This window comes from Haliotis rufescens, unplaced genomic scaffold (assembly GCF_023055435.1).
Source record: "Haliotis rufescens isolate VD_foot unplaced genomic scaffold, xgHalRufe1.0.p SCAF_67, whole genome shotgun sequence".
Taxonomy (NCBI): Eukaryota; Metazoa; Mollusca; class Gastropoda; order Lepetellida; family Haliotidae; genus Haliotis; species Haliotis rufescens.
The window spans coordinates 1,549,487-1,577,263 of record NW_025964358.1 but is presented as its reverse complement, the minus strand read 5'-3'; the positions used below and the strand labels follow the sequence as shown (position 1 = coordinate 1,577,263).

General features: G+C 42.2%; 1 protein-coding gene and 1 long non-coding RNA gene across 3 annotated transcripts in view; both read right to left on the bottom strand.

The window, feature by feature from the left end:
- Positions 1–2: 2 nt before the first annotated feature.
- Positions 3–17,399, bottom strand: LOC125376003. Its single transcript, XR_007218893.1, has 3 exons — positions 17,191–17,399; positions 10,858–10,860; positions 3–12 (listed from the first exon to the last, which is right to left on the bottom strand). It is a non-coding gene; the product is annotated as an uncharacterized LOC125376003 (long non-coding RNA).
- Positions 17,400–19,722: 2,323 nt separating this feature from the next.
- Positions 19,723–27,777, bottom strand: part of LOC124126390 — a 33,705-nt gene continuing 25,650 nt past the window's right edge. For both annotated transcript variants that reach the window (XM_048387157.1, XM_048387156.1), the window contains exons 8-11: positions 27,615–27,655; positions 27,169–27,238; positions 26,926–26,976; positions 19,723–21,404 (exon numbers count right to left, since the gene is read on the bottom strand). In XM_048387157.1, coding sequence (XP_048243114.1) covers positions 20,749–21,404; positions 26,926–26,976; positions 27,169–27,238; positions 27,615–27,655 — 818 coding nt within the window. In that variant the 3' untranslated portion in view covers positions 19,723–20,748. The remainder of the gene's footprint in view (positions 21,405–26,925; positions 26,977–27,168; positions 27,239–27,614; positions 27,656–27,777) is intronic.

Sequence of the window (27,777 nt, the reverse complement as noted above, 5' to 3'; positions counted from 1 at the left end):
TTGGTGATGTTGCTCTACAAGCTTAGCTGTCCACGGAGAGGAGATTTATTACAGCTGTGTATATCGATTCTGTTTCCACCTGGCAACAACTGCGGCAGAAATAGCCAGTAAGTCCCCCGCACGTGTGTCCCTGTTCACAGTCCAGGTAGCCCATATTTAATACCATTTGTAATTTCCTATCTAAGTCCGTGTTTGCGTCACAGCGTCTGTTCGCCATCAGACAGGGCCTAACGAATCAAGTTTCAGTGGCGATCGATGAAAGTTTGTTATAAGCGCGTTCTGTGAGTCAGGGCGTGTTTGTGACGTGACCCCAGCGTATTGTGTTGTAACCTGTATAGGTCAAGACTGAGCAGTGACAGTCATTTACGCCATCTTTATTTTAATTGCACTTTTTTGACGGCATGTTCAGTTTATTTGTCCGGTTCTCTTTGATAATGTTTCTAGGTTCCTGAGCACCAAAATATCCCAGCTATATGACAGCGGTATGTAAATAATCAAGTCTGGACCAGACAATCCAGTGATTATTTGTAGAAGTGATTCTCTTTCTTGATAATCCCGTAATGGGATTCGAACCAAAGAGGTTAACCCTGTCAGCAAGCTGACAAGGTAAGGATGTCATCTGTGGAATGACTCCCCACCCTGCTACATATGACATTGCTTGTCGCGAGGTCAATATCAAGTTTGAATTACTGGCAATGTATTTGGGTCCAAATTTGCAACATATTAAATATAATTGTATCACTGGGATTGGTTCAAAACTTGTCATCGTAATGTATCCCCAAAAATTGTAATGGTTGACATTTCTGTATTATCAAGGTGAGATTAGGTTAGTTGGTTTCTTGTTTAATGCCACACTCAGCAATATTCCAGCTATATGACGGCGGTCTGTAAATAATCAAGTCTGGACCAGACAATTCAGTGATTGACATCATGAGCATCGATCCACACAATTGGGATACGATGACATGCATCAACCAAGTCAGCGAGCCTGACCACCCGATTCCGTTAGTCGCCTCTTACGACATGCATAATCACCTTTTACGGACAGCATGGGTTGCTGAAGACCTATTCTAACCTGAATCTTCACGGGCAGATAATTACTAAATATGTGATGAATTGTTTAGTGTGTGTGTGTTTTACATGAATACCATACAGTATATTGACTCCGACTGAACCAGTCCTTATTTTCCGAGCGCCATTATTTCCGAGCTCCAGGCAGGGTAACAACACGTACCATCTTTTAACATCTTTTGGTATGACGCGGCCGGGAGTCGAATCCCCGACCTTCCGCTCTTTGGGCAGACGCTCTACGACTGGACTATGGTAGCAGTCTGTAGAGGTCTAAGACCCGCATTACTTCGAATTCAACCCCCCTATCAACTGGTTATGTCGTGATATAATTCAAATGTATTGTTTTCAAAACACACCTGAACATGTATTCTAATGATTGATGGTGTGATACATTAATGGTAGGACACATTGATGGTGAGATGATGAGACACTAATGGTAAGATGGTGAGACACAGTGAGGGTGAGATGTGGGACACACTTATGGTGAGACACATTAATGGTGGGACACACTGATGGTGAGATGGTGAGACACTTATGGTAAGATGGTGAGACACACTAATGGTAAGATGGTGAGACACACTGAGGGTGAGATGGTGAGACACACTGAGGGTAAGATGCACTGACAGTGAAACACACTGATGGTGAGATGCACTGCTTGTGAGATGCACTGCTGGTGAAGGGCACTGGTGGTGAGAGGCACTGATGGTGAGACACATTGATGGTGAGACACACTGATGGCAGGACATACTGGTGGTGATACACACTGATGGTGAACGAACACACGCTCTATCCACCAGACCATGGAAGTGCTCTACGAACACACGCTCTATCCACCAGACCACGGAGGTGCTCTACGAACACACGCTCTATCCACCAGACCACGGAGGTGCTCTACGAACACACGCTCTATCCACCAGGCCACGGAGGTGCTCTACGAACACACGCTCTATCCACCAGACCACGGAGGTGCTCTACGAACACACGCTCTATCCACCAGACCACGGAGGTGCTCTACGAACACACGCTCTATCCACCAGACCAAGTAGGTGGTCTACGAACACACGCTCTATCCACCAGACCACGGAGGTGCTCTACGAACACACGCTCTATCCACCAGACCATGGAAGTGCTCTACGAACACACGCTCTATCCACCAGACCACGGAGGTGCTCTACGAACACACGCTCTATCCACCAGACCACGGAGGTGCTCTACGAACACACGCTCTATCCACCAGACCACGGATGTGCTCTACGAACACACGCTCTATCCACCAGACCAAGTAGGTGCTCTACGAACACACGCTCTATCCACCAGACCACGGAGGTGCTCTACGATTACACGCTCTATCCACCAGACCACGGAGGTGCTCTACGAACACACGCTCTATCCACCAGACCAAGTAGGTGCTTTACGAACACAAGCTCTATCCATCAGACCACGGAGGTGCTCTACGAACACACGCTCTATCCACCAGACCACGGAGGTGCTCTACGATTACACGCTCTATCCACCAGACCACGGAGGTGCTCTACGAACACACGCTCTATCCACCAGACCACGGAGGTGCTCTACGAACACACGCTCTATCCACCAGACGAAGTAGATGCTCTACGAACACACGCTCTATCCATCAGACCACGGAGGTGCTCTACGAACACACGCTCTATCCACCAGACCACGGAGGCGGCCCCTGGGGAATTAATCCGAACAGTCGATTTAATGCAAAACACGGGGAAGAAGATCCCTCTGCTTTTAATTTGTAATTTCTGTTCTATTTCGATGTATATTTCATTTGTACCACAACACCTGCCCATCTGTTCGGAAGACATCGCCTAATGTCCCTAATTGAGATGCTTAATGACCTATGTATTATATAGAAGGTTGCATGGACCCGGTTTTTTAACGGCACATGTTGAAATTCATCCTCCTGGTATTGTACAGAGTTCTCCATTGATTACAGGAGCAGATTTGAATACATTGCGTTGATATCATGAGACGAGCCCGTCCAGGTGTCGTTCTTTAGGCCTGCTATGCCCAGGTGTCATTGCAAGACCACCCGTTTGACAGTACTTGTCCCACAGACAAGGTATTACTCTTTTACTAATGATTTGTCAAACATTCGGGAAATTTGGGATATTGACATCCTTGCCCACTACCCCCCGACCTCCACACACACACACACACACACGCACGCACGCACGCACGCACGTACCCACGCACGCACGCACGCACGCACAAAAACACACGCACGCACGCACAAACACACACACGCCCCCTTGCCATATATAATTATATTCAGGACTTTTAAAGATGAACCCGTGAAGATCTTCAGCAACCCATGCTTGCCGTAAAAGGCGACTATGCTTGCCGTAAAAGGCGACTATGCTTGCCGTAAAAGGCGACTATGCTTGCCGTAAAAGGCGACTATGCTTGCCGTAAATGGCGACTATGCCTGTCGAAAGAGGCGACTAACGGGATCAGGTGGTCAGGCTCGCTGACTTGGTTGATGCATGTCATCGTATCCCAATTGTGTACCTCGAAGCTCATGATGTCAATCAATGGATTGTCTGGTCCAGACACGATCATTTTCAGACCGTCATCATATAGTGGGGATATTGATGAGTGCGGCGTTAAACAAGAAAGAAAGAAAGAAACTTCTAGATGACAACATCGTACATATATCATTCCCGCCCCAAGGACAATCATATTCCGTTGTACACCATTAGTCACCCATGAGGTGTGTTTCTCTGGCCTGTCTTCGTCACCGACGGACAGCGGATATCTACATCTGAAGTCGGTCCTCGGAGACGTTGACAATGACGACAATGCGCCAAAGCCGCAGAGGACGACACCGCCACCGTGAAGTGCAAATACGTGACAGGCAATCCATTTGGGTCAATATCTGATATGGAATACCATTACCAAAGGGAGATAACCGATGGATCAGTTGATTTCATGGTTTCTTGGAAGCTTCCGTGGCCTGATTTAAGAATCGGACTGCTAATCCCCCCTGAGATGAGGGAGCAGGTTGCATGCTGATGGTTCGCGCTGACTTGACCTAGATTGGGAGTCAATAATCCTTGTGACAAACCTGGTATTAACTACATATTACACAGGGAGAGTTGCGGTAGGGTAGCCTCGTGGTTAAAGCGCACGCTCGTCACGGGTTCGATTCCCAACATGGGTACAATGTGTGAAGCCAATGTCTGGGGCCCCCCGCAGTTATATGACTGGAATATTGTTAAAAGCGGCGTAAAACAAAACTCACTCATTCACAAACAGAGGGAGTTCAATTTTTCCATGTTACGTCATACTATCGGAGAAGAGTTTTACCTACCGTGCAGTCGAGATGTGAGTAAGGTAACCAATCTGAATGGAAATTCTCATTATTGACACAATTTATTGTGTCATGTTATGACGTGAGAGGATTAGTGACGTCATGAACACAATGTAACGCCAGAGGATAGTGTTATTGATACCATTATCCATACATGAAACTATTACTTCTTGTGTATAATTTCACAGGCGGACTTTTTCTTCTTCCCTCCCATGTCAGATCGCCTCCGTGGTCTAGTGGTAGAGCGTCCGCCCGGAGAGCGGAAGGTCCTGGGTTCGATCCCCGGCCGCATCATACCAAAAGACGTTAAACTTGTAAACTTGGTACTTGTTGTTACCCTGTCTGACGCTCGGCATTAAGAGGCTAAAACAAGGACTGGTCGGCTCGGAGTCAGTATACTGTGTCTGAGTGGATTATTCATGTTAAACTGCGGCATGGTATCTCAGTGTGCTAGCACTATAAATCGGCATCAGTCCGAACAAGTACAAGCAGCCACACACACACACACACGTGCATGCACGTCGTTATATTAGTGCAATAATCTTGGACGCGACGTGAAACCCCATTTAACCTGACCCTCCCATTTTAAAGATTCGGTTGTTTTCGTGTGACATCGAAGCAACACTGGGGTCCTTTTCAGTGTAGTTTTAAAGTAAATGTTTAAAAGTGACCCAGCATAGCAACTAGGGACACTAGTTGGGCGTCGCTGGTGTTAGACTCATCGCTACTTAATGATGTAATTTGTATACAGTGAACTGACGTCACAATGACGTCAAAGGGCCTTATCCCCAGCCATTGGTAATTAGATCAACAGTAAAGTTATCACGTCTCAGAGTGGGCTCACAATCTGACCCCAAACTCTGAACTCTAGTAAGAGATAAAACGCTGGTTAACGTCGGTGTAACGAGATAACGGGACATGAGTTGAAGTGCCAGCGATGTCACTTTGGTCATTGAATGGGAACGATGCTCCACACGCCCTAGGATATCAGGTGTTCAGTGTTGGAGTATATGAGGTGCTCAGTGTAGGGGTATATGAGGTGTTCAGTGTTGGAGTATATGAGGTGCTCAGTGTAGGGGTATATGAGGTGTTCAGTGTTGGAGTATATGAGGTGCTCAGTGTAGGGGTATATGAGGTGTTCAGTGTTGGAGTATATGAGGTGTTCAGCGTAGGGGTATATGAGGTGTTCAGTGTTGGAGTATATGAGGTGCTCAGTGTAGGGGTATATGAGGTGTTCAGTGTTGGAGTATATGAGGTGCTCAGTGTAGGGGTATATGAGGTGTTCAGTGTTGGAGTATATGAGGTGCTCAGTGTAGGGGTATATGAGGTGTTCAGTGTTGGAGTATATGAGGTGCTCAGTGTAGGGGTATATGAGGTGTTCAGTGTTGGAGTATATGAGGTGTTCAGTGTAGGGGTATATGAGGTGTTCAGTGTTGGAGTATATGGGGTGTTCAGTGTTGGAGTATATGAGGTGTTTAGTGTTGGAGTATATGAGGTGTTTAGTGTTGGAGTGTATGAGGTGTTCAGTGTAGGGGTATATGAGGTGTTCAGTGTAGGGGTATATGAGGTGTTCAGTGTTGGAGTATATGAGGTGTTCAGTGTTGGAGTATATGAGGTGTTTAGTGTTGGAGTATATGAGGTGTTTAGTGTTGGAGTATATGAGGTGTTCAGTGTAGGGGTATATGAGGTGTTCAGTCTTGGAGTATATGAGGTGTTCAGTGTAGGGGTATATGAGGTGTTCAGTGTTGGAGTATATGGGGTGTTCAGTGTTGGAGTATATGAGGTGTTTAGTGTTGGAGTGTATGAGGTGTTCATTGTAGGGGTATATGAGGTGTTCAGTGTTGGAGTATATGAGGTGTTCAGTGTAGGGGTATGTGAGGTGTTCAGTGTTGGAGTATATGAAGTGTTCAGTGCAGTGGTATATCAGGTGTTCAGTGTTGGAGTATATGAGATGTTCAGTGTAGGAGAATATGAGGTGTTCATTGTTGGAGTATTTCAGGTGTTTAGTGTTGTATATAAGGTGTTCAGTGTTGGAGTAAATGAGGTGTGTAGTGTTAGAGTATATGAGGTGTTCAGTGTAGGGGTATATGAGGTGTTCAGTGTTGGAGTATATGAGGTGTTCATTGTTGGAGTATTTCAGGTGTTCAGAGTTGGTGTATATGAGGTGTTCAGTGTTGGAGTATATGAGGTGTTCAGTGTAGGGGTATATGAGGTGTTCAGTCTTGGAGTATATGAGGTGTTCAGTGTAGGGGTATATGAGGTGTTCAGTGTTGGAGTATATGGGGTGTTCAGTGTTGGAGTATATGAGGTGTTTAGTGTTGGAGTGTATGAGGTGTTCATTGTAGGGGTATATGAGGTGTTCAGTGTTGGAGTATATGAGGTGTTCAGTGTAGGGGTATGTGAGGTGTTCAGTGTTGGAGTATATGAAGTGTTCAGTGCAGTGGTATATCAGGTGTTCAGTGTTGGAGTATATGAGATGTTCAGTGTAGGAGAATATGAGGTGTTCATTGTTGGAGTATTTCAGGTGTTTAGTGTTGTATATAAGGTGTTCAGTGTTGGAGTAAATGAGGTGTGTAGTGTTAGAGTATATGAGGTGTTGAGTGTAGGGGTATATGAGGTGTTCAGTGTTGGAGTATATGAGGTGTTCATTGTTGGAGTATTTCAGGTGTTCAGAGTTGGAGTATATGAGGTGTTCAGTGTTGGAGTATTTCGGGTGTTTAGTGTTGGAGTATTTCAGGTGTTCAGTGTTGGAGTATTTCGGGTGTTTAGTGTTGGGTCATTTCAGGTGTTCAGTGTTGGACTATTTCAGGCGTTCAGTGTTGGAGTATTTCAGGTGTTTAGTGTTGGAGTATTTCAGGTGTTTAGTGTAGGAGTATTTCAGGTGTTCAGTGTCGGAGTATATAAGGTGTTCAGGGTTGGAGTATATGAGGTGTTCAGTTTTGGAGTATTTCAGGTGTTCAGTGTTGGGGTTTATCAGGTGTTACAATGACCAATATGCAACGCAGTCACCCCATCGACGTAGATGGTCATCAGCTACGTCTTGTCCCATGTTAACGCCATTGGGCCGTTGACACAACATCATAGTTGCGTTTGCAGTGTTTCGGCAAAGAAAAGTTTAGACAACGGTTTTAATATTTTGGTCACATCCAGTTTTCAAGCGAACATCTTCTTTTGCTGGCGGTTTACCCGACATGAACGTCAGTCAAGGCGTCCAGAGTCTGGAAGTAATGTTCCTTATGAGATGCAAATATATCAACAACCAGCTACATCTTTTACACTTTTATGACTGAGACGTTAAACGAAAACGATAATATTTAACTGCCCTCAACGTAATATAATTCAACATCCCTACCACATATTGCTGTGTGAAACGCACTGTCAGTGGTTAGTTCGGCTTCCCGGATGAAAGTCATTTACGGAATCGTACATAAAAACACACTGCTTATTACCTTCTAATTTCCGTGTCGATTGTCTTGAAACGTAGAGGGCGATTATCCCGCGAGGTGCGATACTGGAGGCTTGGCTTTGATTGGCTGATCATATGAATACAGGTTTCGGCCACAACTTCCGGTTGTGTCTACCAACCATAACATTTGGTGTCAGAAGTGGAATAACAAGAACCCGACTTTGCGGGTCACGTGCATCGGCATTTCTCGTCGCCTTCAGTGGACATAACCTATAAGGAGATGCATTAACTGAAAACCGAGCCCTGCTGTGTACTCCATCGAAAGGAGGTAACATGTATTAGTACTGGAAGAAGGGGCAGCCAATACCTCCACATGATGAATATTTGGTGGGACAGGACACGACTGTTGTTGACGACAGCGAATCTGTTTGTAAAGATAATCGAAATATGGGGGCGTCCGTTAGGCGGGATGTATGCACCCACTGACCTCCAGATCGGTATCGGGTGATCACATACAAAGAGAACGGCGTTAAATCTGAAAAGAAGTCTGTGTAAAATTGTAGGGGCACGCAAAAATTAATTTGATCTTCATGAAGTCGTTTAAGAAAGTGTGTAACTGTGATTCTGACAGTCAAACAAATGTTTTCAAGAAAATATGGCTCGGGCTTTACAAAATGATATGTATGGAATCTTAGAAGGGTCGCAATGTCGCTCTTACAAAAAAAGTGTCAAAAATTAATAAAAGCGCGACAACGCAACCATGTCTCCCTAGGAGTTTATAGATATGCGTTCGCTTGACATTCAGGATCTCCTAAAAAAATATGTGTAGAAAAATTCTATTTTCAGAGGAACATTATTCATTTAAGTGACTATTCCAAAATAAAAACAATCACATTTCACCGACGTCCAGTCCTATCACAGAAGGAAACCCATTTCACTAAGAATCTCGGTTAACACGGAAGGAAACCCATTTCACTGAGAATCACGGCTCACACAGAAGGAAACCCATTTCACTGAGAATATCGGCTAACACAGAAGGAAACCCATTTCACTGAGAATCACGGCTAACACAGAAGGAAACCCATTTCACAGAGAATATCGGCTAACACAGAAGGAAACCCATTTCACAGAGAATCACGGCTAACACAGAAGGAAACCCATTTCACAGAGAATCTCGGCTAACACAGAAGGAAACCCATTTCACTGAGAATCACGGCTAACACAGAAGGAAACCCATTTCACTGAGAATCACGGCTAACACAGAAGGAAACCCATTTCACTGAGAATCACGGCTAACACAGAAGGAAACCCATTTCACTGAGAATATCGGCTAAAACAGAAGGAAACCCATTTCACTGAGAATCACGGCTAACACAGAAGGAAACCCATTTCACAGAAAATCTCGGCTAACACATTTTACTGTTACTGTCAGTCCCAATACTAAAGAATAACCCATTTCACTTACTACCAGTCCCAATACTAAAGAATGAACCATTTTACTGACTGTCAGTCCCAATACTAAAAAATGACCCATTTTACTGTCAGTCCAAATACTAAAGTATAACCCATTTGACTGACTTTCATTCCCAGTACTAAAGGATGACCCATTTCACTTACTACCAGTCCCAATACTAAAGAATGAACCATTTTACTGACTGTCAGTCCCAATACTAAAAAATGACCCATTTTACTGTCAGTCCCAATACTAAAGTATAACCCATTTGACTGACTGTCAGTCCCAATACTAAAGGATGCCCCATTTCACGAACAACAGTCCCAATACTGAAGGATGATCCGTTTTACTGTCAGTCCCAATACTAAAGAAAGACCGATTTTACTGTCAGTCCCAAAACTAAAGAATAACCCATTTTACTGTCAGTCCCAATACTAAAGTATAACCCATTTTACTGACTGTCAGTCCCAATACTAAAGGATGCCCCATTTCACGAACTACCAGTCCCAAAACTAAAGGATGACCCGTTTTACTGTCAGTCCCAATACTAAAGAAAGACCGATTTTACTGTCAGTCCCAATACTAAAGAATGACCCATTTTACTGACTGTCAGTCCCGATACTAAAGTATAACCCATTTTACTGACTGTCAGTCCCGATACTAAAGAATAACCCATTTTACTGACTGTCAGTCCCAATACTAAAGGATGACCCATTTCACTGACTACCAGACCCAATACTAAAAAATAACCCATTTTACTCACTGTCAGTTCCAGTACTAAAGGATGACCCATTTTACTGTCAGTCCCAATACTAAAGAATAACCCATTTTACTGACTGTCAGTCCCAATACTCAAGGATGCCCCATTTCACAGACTACCAGTCCCAATACTAAAGAATGGCCCGTTTTACTCACTGTCAGTCCCAGTACTAAAGTATAACCCATTTTACTGACTTTCATTCCCAGTACTAAAGGATGACCCATTTTTCTGTCAGTCCCAATACTAAAGAAAGACCCATTTTACTGTCAGTCTCAATACTAAAGAATAACACATTTTACTGTCAGTCCCAATACTAAAGAATAACACATTTTACTGACTGTCAGTCCCGATACTAAAGTATAACCCAGTTTACTGACTGTCAGTCCCAATACTAAAGGATGACCCATTTCACTGACTACCAGTCCCAATACTAAAGAATGACCCGTTTCGTTTTACTGACTGTCAGTCCCGATACTAAAGTATAATCCATTTTACTGACCGTCAGTCCCAATACTAAAGGATGACCCATTTCACTGACTGTCAGTCCCAATACTAAAGGATGACCAATTTTACTGAGGCCCAATACTGACACAGAAGGAAGTCCCATTTCCTATAGATCGTGACCAAAAGATTCACATTCAACTGAAGCCGAGACTTGGGACGACGAAACCAACTCCCACGCCAGCCAACACTCCACCAAAGTATATGAGCTGCAGCTAAACGCCGCCACCATGGCCACCGTATATCTGTACGTGACAGTGACACACCTACGCGCTATTCGACAGCCTGTAGCATCTGCCACTCCCGCACAGAGGATTGTCTTTCACGGCCTCGTCTAATTACATGCATAAGATGGGTTCAGGTATGCGACATGTCACGGCAGTCACGCTCAGAGTCGTGAAGCCAGGCTTATGTGGAGACTTTAGCTGTCGAGTCTGGACCAGGCAAAACAGTGGTCGAAGGCATGAGCGACGACTGAATATATTTTACGACGCTTTTAGCAATTTAGCAATACGCCTCCAATATCATGGCGGGAGGACACCTGAAATGGAAATTGGCTTCTATGGGAATCGAACCCTAGTCTTTGGCGTGACGAGAGGACACTTGAACCACCAGATTACCCCATGCCACGCCTGACACTATGACACACAGACAGCTAACTGTCGGTGGAACGATGTACCCAGTGTTCGGTTCACCCTCCTTGAAAAGACATAATGATGCAGGTCATAGACGTCTACCCCTGTGGTAAAACCCACGGCTGGTTAATCATGACTATCCATCCCCCCAAAATATAGAAATAAATAAGTTTATAAATAAATGAAATAAAAATATAAAACGGATGAAGTATTTGTGCTCCGTCTAATAAAAATCATGAAAGTTGACTGGTCGGACGGACATACACCACCACTCTCGTTTTTTTCGAAACAAGGACTTTTCTCGGAATTGCACGAGTTGTCAAGAATGCTGGTCGGTCGACAATATGGCGTCATAATTATGTGACGTCACTGACTCACAAGTGATTGTGCTCGCATTGTACTGATTGTCAAATAAACATCTTTTAGAGGACATTTATTTTAAACTTAAATTTTAACGCTGTACTCCATTTGTATTCAATACGGAAAAAATGCGAAGAGCCACTCTTCAACTGATCACAGATCTATTACTCGGCTGGGATACTTTCTATCCGGTGTAACAAACCCGTGCATTGTCGAGTCGTGTTCTCTGGTATTCCCGGATCTCGTGTTGACGGCTCTCCTCCACGTGAGTTATATGCCCTGTTGACAAGCGGGTGCAACATCCACAGACCCAGTCTTAACCGCCCGCAACAAATCAGCGATAGCGGAAGTTGTTCTGACAGTCGCTTCCGTTTAACAAATCACGACCGTTTTCTTTCATGTCTATTTCGAATACAACCCTCTTTAAAAATGTACAAACATAAAGCCGTCCTCACCACACGCAAAAGTAATTGTAGTCGGCGTATCAAATCGCCTTCAGCTCTTCAGCTGTATGTTGACAGGTACTTGACATCTCTTGGGTGACGTCACAGAGAGCGCGCGTGCGGCGAGGCCTGCCAGTCGATGCTTGTGTATCGACCGCGTAATTGTAGCGCTAATACGCAGCCCGGAAACACTTTCACGCCTTTTTACCTCAACTGACAGTTATGTGATCACGTTGTGTGTGTGATGCAGTTATCTTGGGGTCAGTCCCCTTCGCTTGTCTGACCCTAAAAAACAAGCTTCGCTAGAACCCTGTTAAATATTCCATCTAGCAATCCATTCCTAAAACCCAAAACTGTTACACCCGATATATCAACATTTTCGCTCAAAATATGAACTGTTTCACCTGGTGCATCGATACATGACATTATGTGCAATACATCCATCCATGCCGTTATGGTCAATACATCCATCAATGCCGTTATGGTCAATATATCCACCCATGCCGTTATGGTCAATACATCCACCCATGCAGTTATGGTAAATACATCCATACATGCTGTTATGGTAAATACATCCACCCATGCAGTTATGGTCAATACATCCACCCATGACGTCATGGTCAATACATCCACCCATGCAGTTATGGTCAATACATCCACCCATGCCGTTATGGTCAATACATCCACCCATGCTGTTATGGTTAATACATCCACCCATGCCGTTATGGTCAATACATCCACCCATGTTGATGTGTCGAATACGTCCACCCGTATTCCCTGTACTGGATAACGGAGATATATCTTCTACAGTCCATATGACTAGTCTTGTATTGCCCTGTACTGAGCAACGGAGATATATCTGCTACAGTCAATATGAATTGTATTGCCCTCTACAAAGCAACGGAGATATATCTGCTACAGCCAATATGACTTGTATATCTCTGTACTGTGCAACTGAGATATAGCTGCTACATTCAATATGACTTGTATTGCCCTGTATTGAGCAACGGAGATATTATCTGCTACAGTCAATATGAATTGAATTGCCCTGTACAGAGCAACGGAGATATATCTGCTACAGTCAATATGAATTGTATTGCCCTGTACAGAGCAACGGAGATATATCTGCTACAGTCAATATGAATTGTATTGCCCTGTATTGAGCAACGGAGATATATCTGCTACAGTCAATATGAATTGTATTGCTCTCTACAAAGCAACGGAGATATATCTACTACAGCCAATATGACTTGTATATCTCTGTACTGTGCAACTGAGATATAGCTGCTGCATTCAATATGACTTGTATTGCCCTGTATTGAGCAACGGAGATATATCTGCTACAGTCAGTATGAATTGAATTGCCCTGTACAGAGCAACGGAGATATATCTGCTACAGTCAATATGAATTGTATTGCCCTGTATTGAGCAACGGAGATATATCTGCTACAGTCAATATGAATTGTATTGCCCTCTACAAAGCAACGGAGATATATCTACTACAGCCAATATGACTTGTTTATCTCTGTACTGTGCAACTGAGATATAGCTGCTGCATTCAATATGACTTGTATTGCCCTGTATTGAGCAACGGAGATATATCTGCTACAGTCAGTATGAATTGAATTGCCCTGTACAGAGCAACGGAGATATATCTGCTACAGTCAATATGAATTGTATTGCCCTGTATTGAGCAACGGAGATATATCTGCTACAGTCAATATGAATTGTATTGCCCTGTATTGAGCAACGGAGATATAGCTGCTACATTCAATATGAATTGTATTGCCCTGTATGAATAACCGAGATGTTATCTGCTACAGTGGAAATGACTTGTATTGCCCTGTATGAATAACGGAGATGTTATCTGCTACAGTCAATAAGAATTGTATTGCCCTGTATTAATAACGGAGATATATCTGCTACAGCCAATATGACTTGTATATCTCTGTACTGTGCAACGGAGATATATCTGCTACATTCAATATGACTGGTATTGCCCTGTATTGAGCAACGGAGATATTATCTGCTACAGTCAGTATGAATTGAATTGCCCTGTACAGAGCAACGGAGATATATCTGCTGCAGTCAATATGAATTGTATTGCCCTGTATGAATAACGGGGATGTTATCTGCTACAGTGAAAATGACTTGTATTGCCCTGTATGAATAACGGAGATGTTATCTGCTATAGTCAATATGAATTGTATTGCCTTGTATGAATAACGGAGATATATCTGCTACGGTCAGTATGAATTGTATTGCTCTGTATAAATAACGGAAATATATCTGCTACAGTTCGTATGAATTGTATTGCCCTGTATGAATAACGGAAATATATCTGCTATAGTCAATATGAATTGTATTGCCTTGTATGAATAACGGATATATATCTGCTACAGTCAGTATGAATTGTATTGCCCTGTATGAATAACGGAAATATATCTGCTATAGTCAATATGAATTGTATTGCCCTGTATGAATAACGGAAATATATCTGCTACAGTCAATATGAATTGTATTGCCCTGTATGAATAACGGAAATATATCTGCTTCAGTCAATATGAATTGTATTGCCCTGTATGAATAACGGAGATATATCTGCTACAGTCAATATGAATAACGGAGATATATCTGCTACAGACAATATGAATTGTATTGCCCTGTATGAATAACGGAAATATATCTGCTTCAGTCAATATGAATTGTATTGCCCTGTATGAATAACGGAGCTATATCTGCTACAGTTAATATAAATAACGGAGATATATCTGCTACAGTCAATATGACTTGTGTTTTACAATGAAGAGTACTCGATTCCGGCAACAATGTTAATGACGGTACACTCGGGTGAAACTGCTCACACACAGACGAGAGCATTGATTCATATTGTGGCTTATTTTCCATACACATTACGTTCGATAAAATATTAAGTCAAGTGGGGGATTTCATTGGGAGCGATTATGTCACTTAAGTGGTCGCTTACATCAGGAGTCCGCGATTTGCATTTAATGAACTCTTTCTCAACACAGTAGCGGAAAATCTATAGTTTTATATGCATATTTACCGCTGTCAGAATTGTCAATTGCTGTAAGCGTCAAGCCCGTGATTATTTTGTTAAACTAGAAAGAAAGGACATCGAAGCTCATTGCTGTGGAAGGCGCCTGACAAATCTGAAGAGTATTTTACTGACAGTCTAAGTACCCACATAGTCATTGTACGTTCCCCAAGTCGTACATAGTGCACAACCAACACGGGAGAACGCGCCCTTGTCCAACCAGGCACTGGTCCTGCTGTGACGATTGGTTTTGATTTCGATTGAATCTGTTTGTAACCTTTACATCATGACTTGAGAAGGGAATTGCTGGGCGCATCATGGTGTGACTTGACTAACGATGAACATCACTTCTTGGCATCTGGATACATATAATATTTAATCAGTAAAGACGTATATTTGAAGTAAGTATGTACGTCTCCCGGCCGCCTGACCCCTGGGTTACCGGGTGTTGTTAAACAAACGTCATCATCAGTCCTTCTGGTCCGATGGACGTGGGACAGACAGAAAGACAATAGTTTATTAACGTCTCACTTCTGTACATACATAAAACAGCTTTGTACAACTTGACATAGATAGAATGTACAGAACCATTCAATAGAATTATTAGAGACAAATTATCACAGAATTTATACATAAATGATATAAAGATGATATAGTAAGAAGTTATCCATATAAAAGATGTTTTCTACGATTAAGAATTAAAAAGCAGACTTTGGCAAGTATAAAACACACACTGGAGTCACTGAAAATTAAACAAAGTTTGTCGATATCAGGTATATCTAAAACATTATAAGATTAAGCAATACATTCATTAAAAAGAGTTGCCCTGATATCGTCATATAATACGCAGTGAAACAAAACATGGCCCTCGTCTTCTACGCTGTCATTAAAGTGCAAACATTTTCTATTGTTGACAGGCACACCTTCGTACCGACCGGTTTCCACTCGAATAGGAGACACGCCACATCTAAACTTGGCTAGTGCCGATCTATAGTTTCTGGGCATCTTATTTGAAACATAGTATTCTGTCCCATATACTTGTTTGTAACATCGATACATTCTCAATTTATTAAGCCCATTTCGCCCCTCTTCCTTTCTTAACATATCACTCCAACGGGTAACATATTCATTCTTACACCATTGTTCCACCTGTGTACAAACAGAAAATTTATCAATAAAACCTGTAGCGTTTAATAGATGTCCTAAATCCATATTAGTAAACTTCTTTCTTACCCTACCATTCCAATTTTTACAACCATTTACAGCGTATCTATCAGCACAGTTAAACACGTGTTTGTTTAACCTACTAGACATGTTCTCAAGGCGACACCATCGTCTTGCTCCACTTTTCCTCTGTCTGACAACAGCCGGTATCCATCCCATGTGGGATGTGCTCGGTGGCCAGTTCATCTAGCATGGCGATCAGCTGTTAATACACCCACCGACATATTGTTTACATAAACATACACTCAAATAAGTCCTTACAGACATTATTTAATAAGCCCAGCCAATAACAAAACTTTATAAGTTCAGTCTGTTTTGACAAAAAACACTTATTCGTGAGTCAAGTCTCGTACATACAAGAGCGCGCGCGCGCGCACACCAACGCACGCACGCACTCACTCACACACACACACACACACACAAGCCTAACAACTTTAATTCAACCGCCGCCTATAGTTCCAGTCCCTTACATTAGTACAGACACACAGACATACAGTCCGGACTGGTACATTCAGCCACACACATGCACGCACGCACGCACGCACGCACACACGCACGCACGCACAGACACACACGGACATGCGCTTTCATAGGAGAGACTCTCACTCTTGTGGATGAACATGTTCTGACAGATCTGAGTAATATTAAGCCAACAAGAGTTGTTCCCCTTACCCGTTCGTCATCCCCAGTCTTGTTCACTGTAGGGTTTTACAGTAGACCTAAAAGATGCGTTTATATTGATTGTTTAACGTCACACTCAGCAATATTTCATCTATGAGGCCGTGACCTTTATATAACTGAGTCTTGACCATACAAACCAGTGACTGATAGTACGAGCAAACTTGACCAATCAATGTTGTATCAATGTGACGTCTGTTTCACGCTTTGCATACCTCACCTCAGACTTAATGTTGTATCAATGTGACATGTGTGTTTCACGTCACAGGATATCCATCAGTGATCATATCTTAGGCTGACGCATATACAACTATACAATCATATAAACTAGTGGGTGTAAGGTGATGTTGGGCGTCACAGGATATCCATCAGTGCTCATATCTTAGGCTGACGAATATACAAATATACATATAAACTAGTGGGTGTAAGGTGATGTTGGGCGTCACAGGATATCCATCAGTGATCATATCTTAGGCTAACATACACAAATGTACATATAAACTAGTGTGTGTAAGGTGATGTTGGGCGTCACAGGGTATCCATCAGTGATCACATCTAAGGCTGACAAATATACAAATATACATACAAACTAGTGGGTGTAAGTTGATGTTGGGCGTCACAGGATATCCATCAGTGCTCATATCTTAGGCTGACAAACATACAAATATACATATAAACTAGTGGGTGTAAGGTGATAATGGGCGTCACAGGACATCCGTCAGTGATCACATCTTAGGCTGACAAATATACAAATATACATATAAACTAGTGGGTGTAAGGTGATGTTGGGCGTCACAGGATATCCATCAGTGCTCATATCTTTGGCTGACGAATATACAAATATACATATAAACTAGTGGGTGTAAGGTGATGTTGGGCGTCACAGGATATCCATCAGTGCTCATATCTTAGGCTGACGAATATACAAATATACATATAAACTAGTGGGTGTAAGGTGATGTTGGGCGTCACAGGATATCCATCAGTGCTCATATCTTTGGCTGACGAATATACATATAAACTAGTGGTTGTAAGGTGATGTTGGGCGTCAGGGGATAACCATCAGTGCTCAAATCTTAGGCTGACAAATATACAAATATACATATAAACTAGTGGGTGTAAGGTGATGTTGGGCGTCACAGGATATCCATCAGTGCTCATATCTTAGGCTGACGAATATACAAATATACATATAAACTAGTGTGTGTAAGGTGATGTTGGGCGTCACAGGATATCCATCAGTGCTCATTACAAATTTGATCAGAGTGAGTGAGTTGTATAACGCTGCATTTTACTGTATTCCACGTGTCAGCTTAATGTGGAAAGCCAGAAGTTCTGCCTGTCTTAGACACTTACTTCTTTGTTTAAACCTACGAGCACAGTTATGGTGCTGACAAGCCTAGAAATATAATCGGTGCGAGTCGGGATTGGAACCCACGATCAGGTTTCTGGCGTGCCCAAGGGAGACAACTCTGCGTAAATTTGTTATGCTTTATTTGTGTGTGTGTGTGTGTGTGTGTGTGTGTGTGTGTGTGTGTGTGTGTGTGTGTGTGTGTGTGTGTTGTTTAACACCGCACTCAGCAATAATCAAGACAATCCAGTGATTGACATCATGAGCATCGACCCGAGCAATTGGGATACGATGACATGCATCAAACCAAGTCAGCGAGCCCGACCACCCGATTCCGTTAGTCGCCTCTTACGACAAGCATAGTCACCTTTTGAGGCAAGCATGGGTTGCTGAAGACCTATTCCACATGTCGACGGTTACAAAATAACCATTGTTTACAGTAAAGAACATATGTTTATTCGGACATGAAATATTACAAAACTGGTATTTCTGGTTAGGTCAGTGATTATTATTCCATAAAAAACATATTTCGTCGCGTAACTGTGTTTAATGGGAAATAATTACAGTCGACATATATTGATCAAAGATGAGCGAGTGAATGAGAGTGAGTTGATGAGTGGTTTGGTGAGTTAGCGAGTGGGTGAGAGAGTGAGCCAGTGAATCAGAGTTAGTGGTGAGTGAATCAGTGGGTGAGTGAGTGAGTAAAATACGTGTAGCTCATTTCATGTGTTCAGACTCTGAACTCAAGCTTATTTGATAATTTGTAGATCAAGTAAATAATAAGAACAAGTCGTCCCTGTAAGACTGGCGTAGAGTTCACTTATCTAGACTTGGATGCTATAAGGGCAGGCTTACTAAACACACAGGGCAACCTTGTAGCAGAGACCATTAAATTATTTTGTGGTCACAACTTGTAGTAAGGCTACGGTCAATCGTGTTCTCTCAAGTCTGTATCTAAAAAATCAGGAAGTCTGGAAGAGTCTGGAAGTGTTCGTAAAATCTGTAATCAACTCGTCATTCAAGATTCTGTTTGAGCGAAAGGATCGTCAGTGTGTGCACGTGGTGTAGTTGGTTGTTTTCCATCAGATGAGAGTTCAGTTTCTGGACCAAAATCTATAAGTTAGTGGCAGGTGTAACGAGTCTGACCTCGACATGACATCGAATGTAGAGCATTGTGTAATAAGCAATGGTTGAGACGCAATCACAGGATTGATATAAGAACACACTAAAGACACCCTTTTCTAAATCAAACAAAGACTTGTGCAGCACTGAGAAGATAGCGTTCTCTCCTGTAAAGGTATATCTATGATTGAATGATGATTTTCTCGAACTGGGTGTAATCCCCCCTGACAGCCTTCCGTGGTTTGCTGCCTTATTTCAGAGGCTAGTCCACTATAACCCCCCCCCCCCCCACCCCCCCACCCCCCCACCCCCCACCCGCACAAAAAACAACAACAAAAAACCAAATGTTTTGACGGTGTTGGTGTGAGACACACACACGCACACGCACACACACACACACACACACACACACACACACACACGGTCGCAATGTAAGTGAAATATTATTGAACGCGACGTTAAACCTCATTTCACCTCACCACACCATGTCAGAGTGATGAGATCTGATTGTATCACGTTATCTTGATAAAAATCTATGTATCCCGTCTGGGAGACAAATCAAATTTTTGAGCGGCAGAATAAATTCCTTATGCTCCGCCTCGAACAAGACAAGCTGTACGTGATTTCTGTGGGAACGAACAAGTCCCTTATTCCACGCTTCGAAGCGAAAAAAAACCCATGATCTATTTTTTTCGAGTCACGCAACGTCGCTGACATAGCTAAATTTAACCTCAGCTCACTCGAACAGCTGTTTTCCATCAATTTTGGATTTGTTTTAATTCTTTTGCAATGAGTTTAAAACATGTTGGTAAGATAAATTCGTTGCTGGAGTACCACTCGGGGTGCATGTATGTTTTTTGCGTTCCACTGAAGCGCGTGTAAAATACATTCTGGAATTTTGTCGTAAGAAATGATCAAAAGGAATTGTTGTAGCAAAATGTCTTAAAGAAATGCTTGAGAGTGTATTTAAATATAAATTTGATATTTTGTGCTAAATATACTTATCGCATACAACATAATTTACTTAAAACCAAAAGATATAAACACTTTAAACAGATTGATATTGATTGCATTCCCCACAGTCCGCAGTTGTTCCTGAGCAGTGAGTGTCTTCCAGAAATCTATGTGTGTTCATATCACCATCATTCTCACCATCACGACAACGCCTTGACAATCAGTGTCCTCATCACGACAACGCCTTGACAATCATTGTCACCATCACGACAGTGCCTTGACAATCATTGTCACCATCACGACAGGGCCTTGACAATAACTGTCACCATCACGACAGGGCCTTGACAATCATTGTGACGATCACGACAGCGCCTTGACAATCATTGTGACCATCACGACAGCGCCTTGACAATCATTGCTTTCTTCTCCTCTGTCATGTTGATGTCGCTGCCCACTACAAGTGTCATGCTGACAGTGAGGACAGATGGATTATACACCCCGAACATCGGCCACAGTGGCTGACTGGAGTCTACATTGTCTAACCTCGACATCACTTTGTTCTCCTTCACATCAATGAAGACAATCTTCTTCCTGGCGTCATCATAGACAACACCGTAATGTAGTGTGCGTAATGTCCTTGCTGTGTTGGGGAGAGTGTCAGGCAGACACAGCACACGCTTCCCCTCCTTCCATGTCTCCCTGCATATCCCGCCGTGTGTAGGACAGTGGGAGACCCGCATACAGCAGGTGCTGGGTTGTTCACTGATACAATGAGACACGTCCCTCTGCTCCTCCTGACACACCCCTACCTCCAGGATGAGCCAGTTCCATGTGAGTGGTTTGTCCAGACTGACCCTGTTTACCACCTCCCAGTACTGGGGACAGCCAGCCCGGGGGAGGGGGGCAGTGCTACATGTGCCACAGTACATCTTCAGTCTCCCTTCCCCTGCAGGTCTGGTGTCCGACTTCCTGTTGACTAGGTCTCCTTCTGTGTTGATGTGGACTTTGTCGAGATTGACTCTGTCTTTGTCATACTTCAGATGTATACCTACAACATATGAATGTTGTTTACTTGTGAATAAAACATAAGACAAATAGTGATAGTCTAGTTCTATAATGATATTTAAATGAAAGAAATTGACAATGTACTAATATACAAACAGTATAATATAATCACAGTGGAATAGTAAGAACATAAAACCTACTGTGTAATACCTTGGATCTATGTGTTTACATTGGATTCACTGATAATCCTTTAACCTGACTGTAGAATTAGTAAGTGACAGGTGTAGTGCGTGTAGTGCGCAAATTATTCAGAACGGCAGACACAAGACATCAACATCAATTAAATTACGTCACACAAATCAGAAATATTTGCAGTTGAGATTCTGAATTACAAATACGTGGGGATATACTGGGCACGACAATCACACAGTGGGCGAACAGACGCAATCACAATGTACACCGTGTTATAACAGAGACACTAATGAACGTGGTATAATGAGGAACATGTAGATTGCATGTCAATGTTGAGATCACAGTGTCACGTGACCTGGTGACGTCATCTAGAAGCTGGTGAAGTATTGTGTGGCACGTTGCAGGACGCACAAGGGTTGACGATGGATGATAGTATGGTTAGGCAGCATCGTCAGTAGAGGACACCAACAATAAGACCCGTGAAGAACAAATTACCGAAATCACTCATTAACCAGTCTTGTTAATCCGACACAGTGATCAGCGTACTCCGTGGTCATCTGCCCGCGAGTACACAGTCTGTGTTTTGATACGAGACGAATCGTCGAGTAGCTGTATATTTCAACGGCTGCACAGATAAACTTGCTTAACAATAAACAATTACTGCTTTAAATAAACAAAACAGGATTAATCACATGCCTAGATTACCTCAATCTCTTCAAATCGGATACGAGTTCTCGCTGCCGCTGAGGACATCCTCATTACAGGTCACGCCAGAACGACCATTCTCGAACTTTGACCGACCAATGAAATTACGTATTTATTTCTCAAAAATCATAGTCGCAAATCAAAGTTTACTCTAAGACTATCGTTGGTTATTTGAAACTCGGATGTTAAGCTTAGTACATGTGTCAGTGCATGGAAAAAGTTCTATTATACCACTGAGAGGGTACTAAGAGTGGAAATTGAACCCAACTAACTGTACCATGTTGTGATCACACGAGTGACCATGGAATCGGGATCATTTATTTTATTGATTATAATCAATAAGAAATATTTTTTACAATTTCTGTCAATGGTCGCAAACCACAATTATCCAAATAAAATCTGTAAATACTAATCTATAACGCTAGCTATTTACTGTGGTTTCCCGATGTAATATGTGAAGGTAAGGAATATTGAATAAGTGTAATAAGAGGTTGTGAAATAGCGTTTTCCGTTAGAAACGATTGAAATATTGTAAATCCTATCGACAAAACCCTTTCCATAAAATAACATGACATAACATGAGAGTGAGTGTTTTACTGTTGCTTATTATAAAATTACCAGTACTATTATTGCAGCTGTTCGCGTGGGTGGTGAGTGAATGAGTATTTGCCTACTTCATTGGGGAAATTGGTGGAATGATACCAAAATAATATTAGGTTTACTTATTAGCACACATTGCATTTTTTATTCATGCCTCGGCCATCTTTTGGCTTTCTTTCCTGAATAAACTATGGAAGTTACATCAAACTTAAAATGGCCACTGTCATCCTACCGTGTCATTTCGATCGTCAACTTCGTTGCTTTGCGCGCTATAACGGGGTGTACCATGGAGCCAAACAAGGTGTGTGTGTGTGTGTGGAGGGGGGGGGGGGGGGGGGGCATCATCCTACTTAACTTGGCATGCATGTTCTTCTAATTAACGGCATGGTGATTCTGGGCCACAGTATGTTTCCTCAGCAGCCAAGAGGCGATTACATGGATCGCTTGGTCAGGCTCAACGCATCTACAGGTCAGTAGGCGGAATGACAGGACGTACATGTGGAAGTTCCAGTGTCTTAAATCTTGACCAGGGAACCCAGATGTTCATGTATTTGGAGAATGGGGCCACACACATTGTCTACGGCATGTTCAACGTGTAGCAATGCTAGTTCTATAACATTGGAATAATCATCTGATACGTTGTGTATTTACATGTGAGCGACGGGTAGTGTATCTATAACAGACCGCCATCATACAACTGGAATATTGCTGAGTGCGGCGTTAACCAACCAACAAACAAACCATAAGAAAGTTTGTGAGTGTATATTGTCAAGTGTCAATAAGTCGGCGATTTTTTCAGAAATAGAATAATAATAATACAATCGAACTGATTCACACAGGCACGACACAGTTAACAGTGTTCATGGTAACAACATGAGGAGAATGTTGAACAATTCACTGTACCTGCCTGTACGTCATACAATTAACACATTTTCTTTTTGCTGGCTCCTTTATAGATTATCTTGACCCATCAAGTGAAGGGCTGACAGTCTTACAGCTTCAAACATATCAGAGTTCTTGTTGGACCACACCGTGAGTCTACCCTGTGTGATGCACGTGAAATATACTACCGACAAATAATAGGGGAACTATAGTCCTCGCCTCCTGACATGGAGTCACGAAATATCGCGATTATTTATTAACGAAGTTAGCTGCATGAGTGCTGATACTTATAAATCGAAAACTGGACATTTCGCTGATAAGGAATATGACTTACAGTAATTCAAATTATTAATTGCGTTTTGGTCATGTTGTCAGAAAGTGACTGAGGATCGGCATTTAGATGAGCGCGAGCGATTATATATTTAGTAGCGTTTTGGAGCGTACCAACATTACCGGCTCGAACTGAAAGAAGAGTACGTGCAGATGAAGTATTTAAAGGGCCATCGACCAAGGTCACTGCTAAATTTTACGTTCGCAGTCACCTGACTGTAGAATTTCCCCCATTTTTAAACCCAATGATGATGTTTATCGCAAAGAAAATGTACATTTCTTGAAAATCGCACTTTAAATTTTGTTACATTACCGTAGGTCATATTTCTCATTGGCGGAAAGGCTTGTTTTCACTCAATACGTATTGGCACACATTCAGCTTTCTTCGCTAATTAATCAGGCGATAGACCCGTGAAGAAAAGGTCCGGGGTACAATAGGTCTTCAGCAACCCATATGTAAAAGGCGACTATGCTTGTCGTAAGAGGCGACTTACGGAATCTGGTTGTCAAGCTCGCTGACTTGGTTGATGCATGTCATCGATCCCAATTGCGTGGATTGATGCTCATGATATTAATCACTGGATTGTCTGGTGAAGACAAGATTATTTACAGACCGCTGCATATAGCTGGAATATTGCTGAGTACGGCGTTAAACAACAAAACCGACAACAACCGACCTTCATTCATTCTTACGACGTGATATTTCAAGTAGCGAGAGCTATAATGTCTTGAAAGTAAGGCTGAGGCGCATTTGCAACGAGAAGCCGCGCCAAAAATGCCTTTAAGCTAAGCACACGCTAAATTAAAGAATGCCACATAGACAGATTCTCAATGAACAGACCAAATGGCGACTTGTGAATACGATAGAGGGTAGACGTCAATATTCCCAAGTTGCCCGAATGTTTGGCACTTCAAAAGTGTAATTTTCCGTCAAAAGGGTGGGGTTGCAATGCAACTTTGGTCTATGATGCTGAGAGCGACTTGATAATACCTCATGAAGTGAAGCCCTGCCAAGTTGATGAGCAGATGTAAGTATTAGAATATTCTTTGTTTAAGTGTGTCCCTGCCTATATTGTCGGATGAGTTCATATATGAGATAATATGGATTGTTTTAATTTTTCTTGTATCCAAATACATGCAAGAAATGAGTTCACCCCACGGAGCCTCCTTGAATGCAAGCTGTAAAAACACGTAAGCTACAAAAACAAAGTAACTTTGGTCATATCCTGTTTTGTAATATTGTGATGTTTTACAGTTTTCACAGAAACTCAAAGCTTTTAAGAAAAAAGCAAACTGGTGTTTATTTATCAACACCTAGAAGGTATATGGAGTGAAATGAAACTAAAATTAGCCTATTAGACTCTGGATTATTTAATCAGTTATCAAGACATTTGTTAAACAGACCTTCAAAATGTGAAAAAATGTAGTACTCATAGTGGTATTTATCTGGTAAATTGAGGTTTTCAGGAAAATTTCTTGGATATAAAGCCATTTCCACTGATCTCTGAATTCGAACATTCAACCCATGAAAATAGTATGCCTGCTGATTACAAATCCCCATCACTTCACTTGACACAAGCTGGATGGTGTAAGTTTTACCTAAATTACCTGATCATCACGGTGTAAATTTACATACCCACCCCACCTATCTGGTGTAGTGTAGCTCTGCCTCCGCTAATAAATGGAGGGAGGGGATCTTGTAGCCCTTCCTCCCCTGATGAATGGACCCGTGAAGATTCTGGGGTAAAATAGGTCTTCAGCAACCCATGCTTGCCGTAAAAGGTGACTATACTTGTCGTAAATGGCGACTAACGGGATCGGGTGGTCAGACTCGCTGACTTGGTTGATGCATGTCATCGATCCCAGTTGCGTGGATCGATGCTCATGATGTCAATCACTGGATTGTCTGGTCCAGTCTCGATTATTTACAGACCGCCGTCATATAGCTGGGATATTGCGGAGTGAGGCGTTAAACAACCAACCAACCAACCAACCCCTGATTAATGAAATAAGGGTATCTTGAAGCCATGCCCCCCTTAATTAATGAAAGAAGGGTATCAGTAATTTGAGGTTTTCAGAAAAATTACTTGGATGTATGAAATAAGGGTATCTTGCAGCCCTGCCTCCCCTGATTTTTGAAATAAGGGTATCTTGCAGCCCTGCCTCCCCTGATTAATGAAATAAGGGTATATTGTAGCCCTGCTTCCCGAAATTAATTAAATAAGGGTATCTTGCAGCCCTGCCTCCCCTGATTAATGAAATAAGGGTATGTTGTACCCCTGCCTCCCCTAATTAATGAAATAAGGGTATGTTGTACCCCTGCTTGCCCTTTTTAATGAAATAAGGGTATATTATAGCCCTGCTTCCCCTGATGTATGAAATAAGGGTATCTTGCAGCCCTGCCTCCCTGATGTATGAAATAAGGGTATCGTGCAGCCCTGCCTCCCTGATGTATGAAATAAGGGTATCTTGCAGCCCTGCCTCCCTTATTAATGAAATAAGGGTATATATTGCAGCCCTGCCTCCCCCAATGAATGAAATAAGGGTATATTGTAGCCCTGCTTCCCCTAATTAATGAAATAAGGGTACCTTGCAGCCCTGCCTCCCATAATGAACGAAATAACGGTATATTGTAGCCCTTCTTTCCCTAATTAATGGAGTAAGGGTATATCAACCCTCACCCCCCCCCCCCCCCCCCACCCCACACACCCCCCCACCCCCACACACACAAAAAAAAAGAGTGGAGGAATGGTATATTGTATCTCTGCCTTCCCTAATCAATGGAGTGAGGCTATATTGTAGCCCTACCTCCACGACAGGCTATGACAACAGTAACATACGTTGCATGTACTTACACTGAAGGATAGATGACCGGTCAATCTTTCTGGCATCCAGGAAGTATATTCCTGAAAGAAGAGAAAACTCAATGTATTTCAGAATCATTTCATGACTACAATAACGCGTACGTTGGCAAGTACCAAAGCATCGATATTTCTCTAGGTATTTTACATGACAATGTGCAGTCATCCGCAACCTAGACTGCATGTCGACATGACACATCGAGCTTGGCTCCAGAGGATTAACATAATGAATCTTACCTAGTGATTCCTGGTTGTCCTTTAAGAGCGTGGTCACTTCCATCAAACGTTTCCTCTCCATTTTGAAGTCCTAATGTAAAAACAGAAACAAATTCTAATATAACAATGGTTGTTGCGATGGGTCATAGAGACTTTGCTTGCTACATGTTAAGTTTAGAAGTGAATTTTAAGGGGCGTGTATTATCATACAAAATCATGACATAGCATGTTATGCTAATATATTTTCTATAACTGTACTAGAGAAAATCTTTTGGGAAAACTGCCAGTGTGAAAATAACATCTGATATAAAGTGAAGTCATTTACTTACTTACGTCATGTACGAATGGTGGGATTACATGTGCTCTACATATGTTTATCAATCCATAATTTTTCTATTGTATATTCATAGAGACGTACCTGACACAAACAATGAAAAGTTTAACATGTTGTTTGTTCTCTTATTTACCTTTTCCTGATCTTTGAAAATGACGATCTCATTTTGCAAGTCTAGAAAATACAGTAACAAAAAATAGATATAGCGAGTGTAATCTACAAAGATATTGTTTTGGTTTTCCACGCATTATAATGGATATAAGATATTTCATTGTTTTGTAAATTTATATAATAAT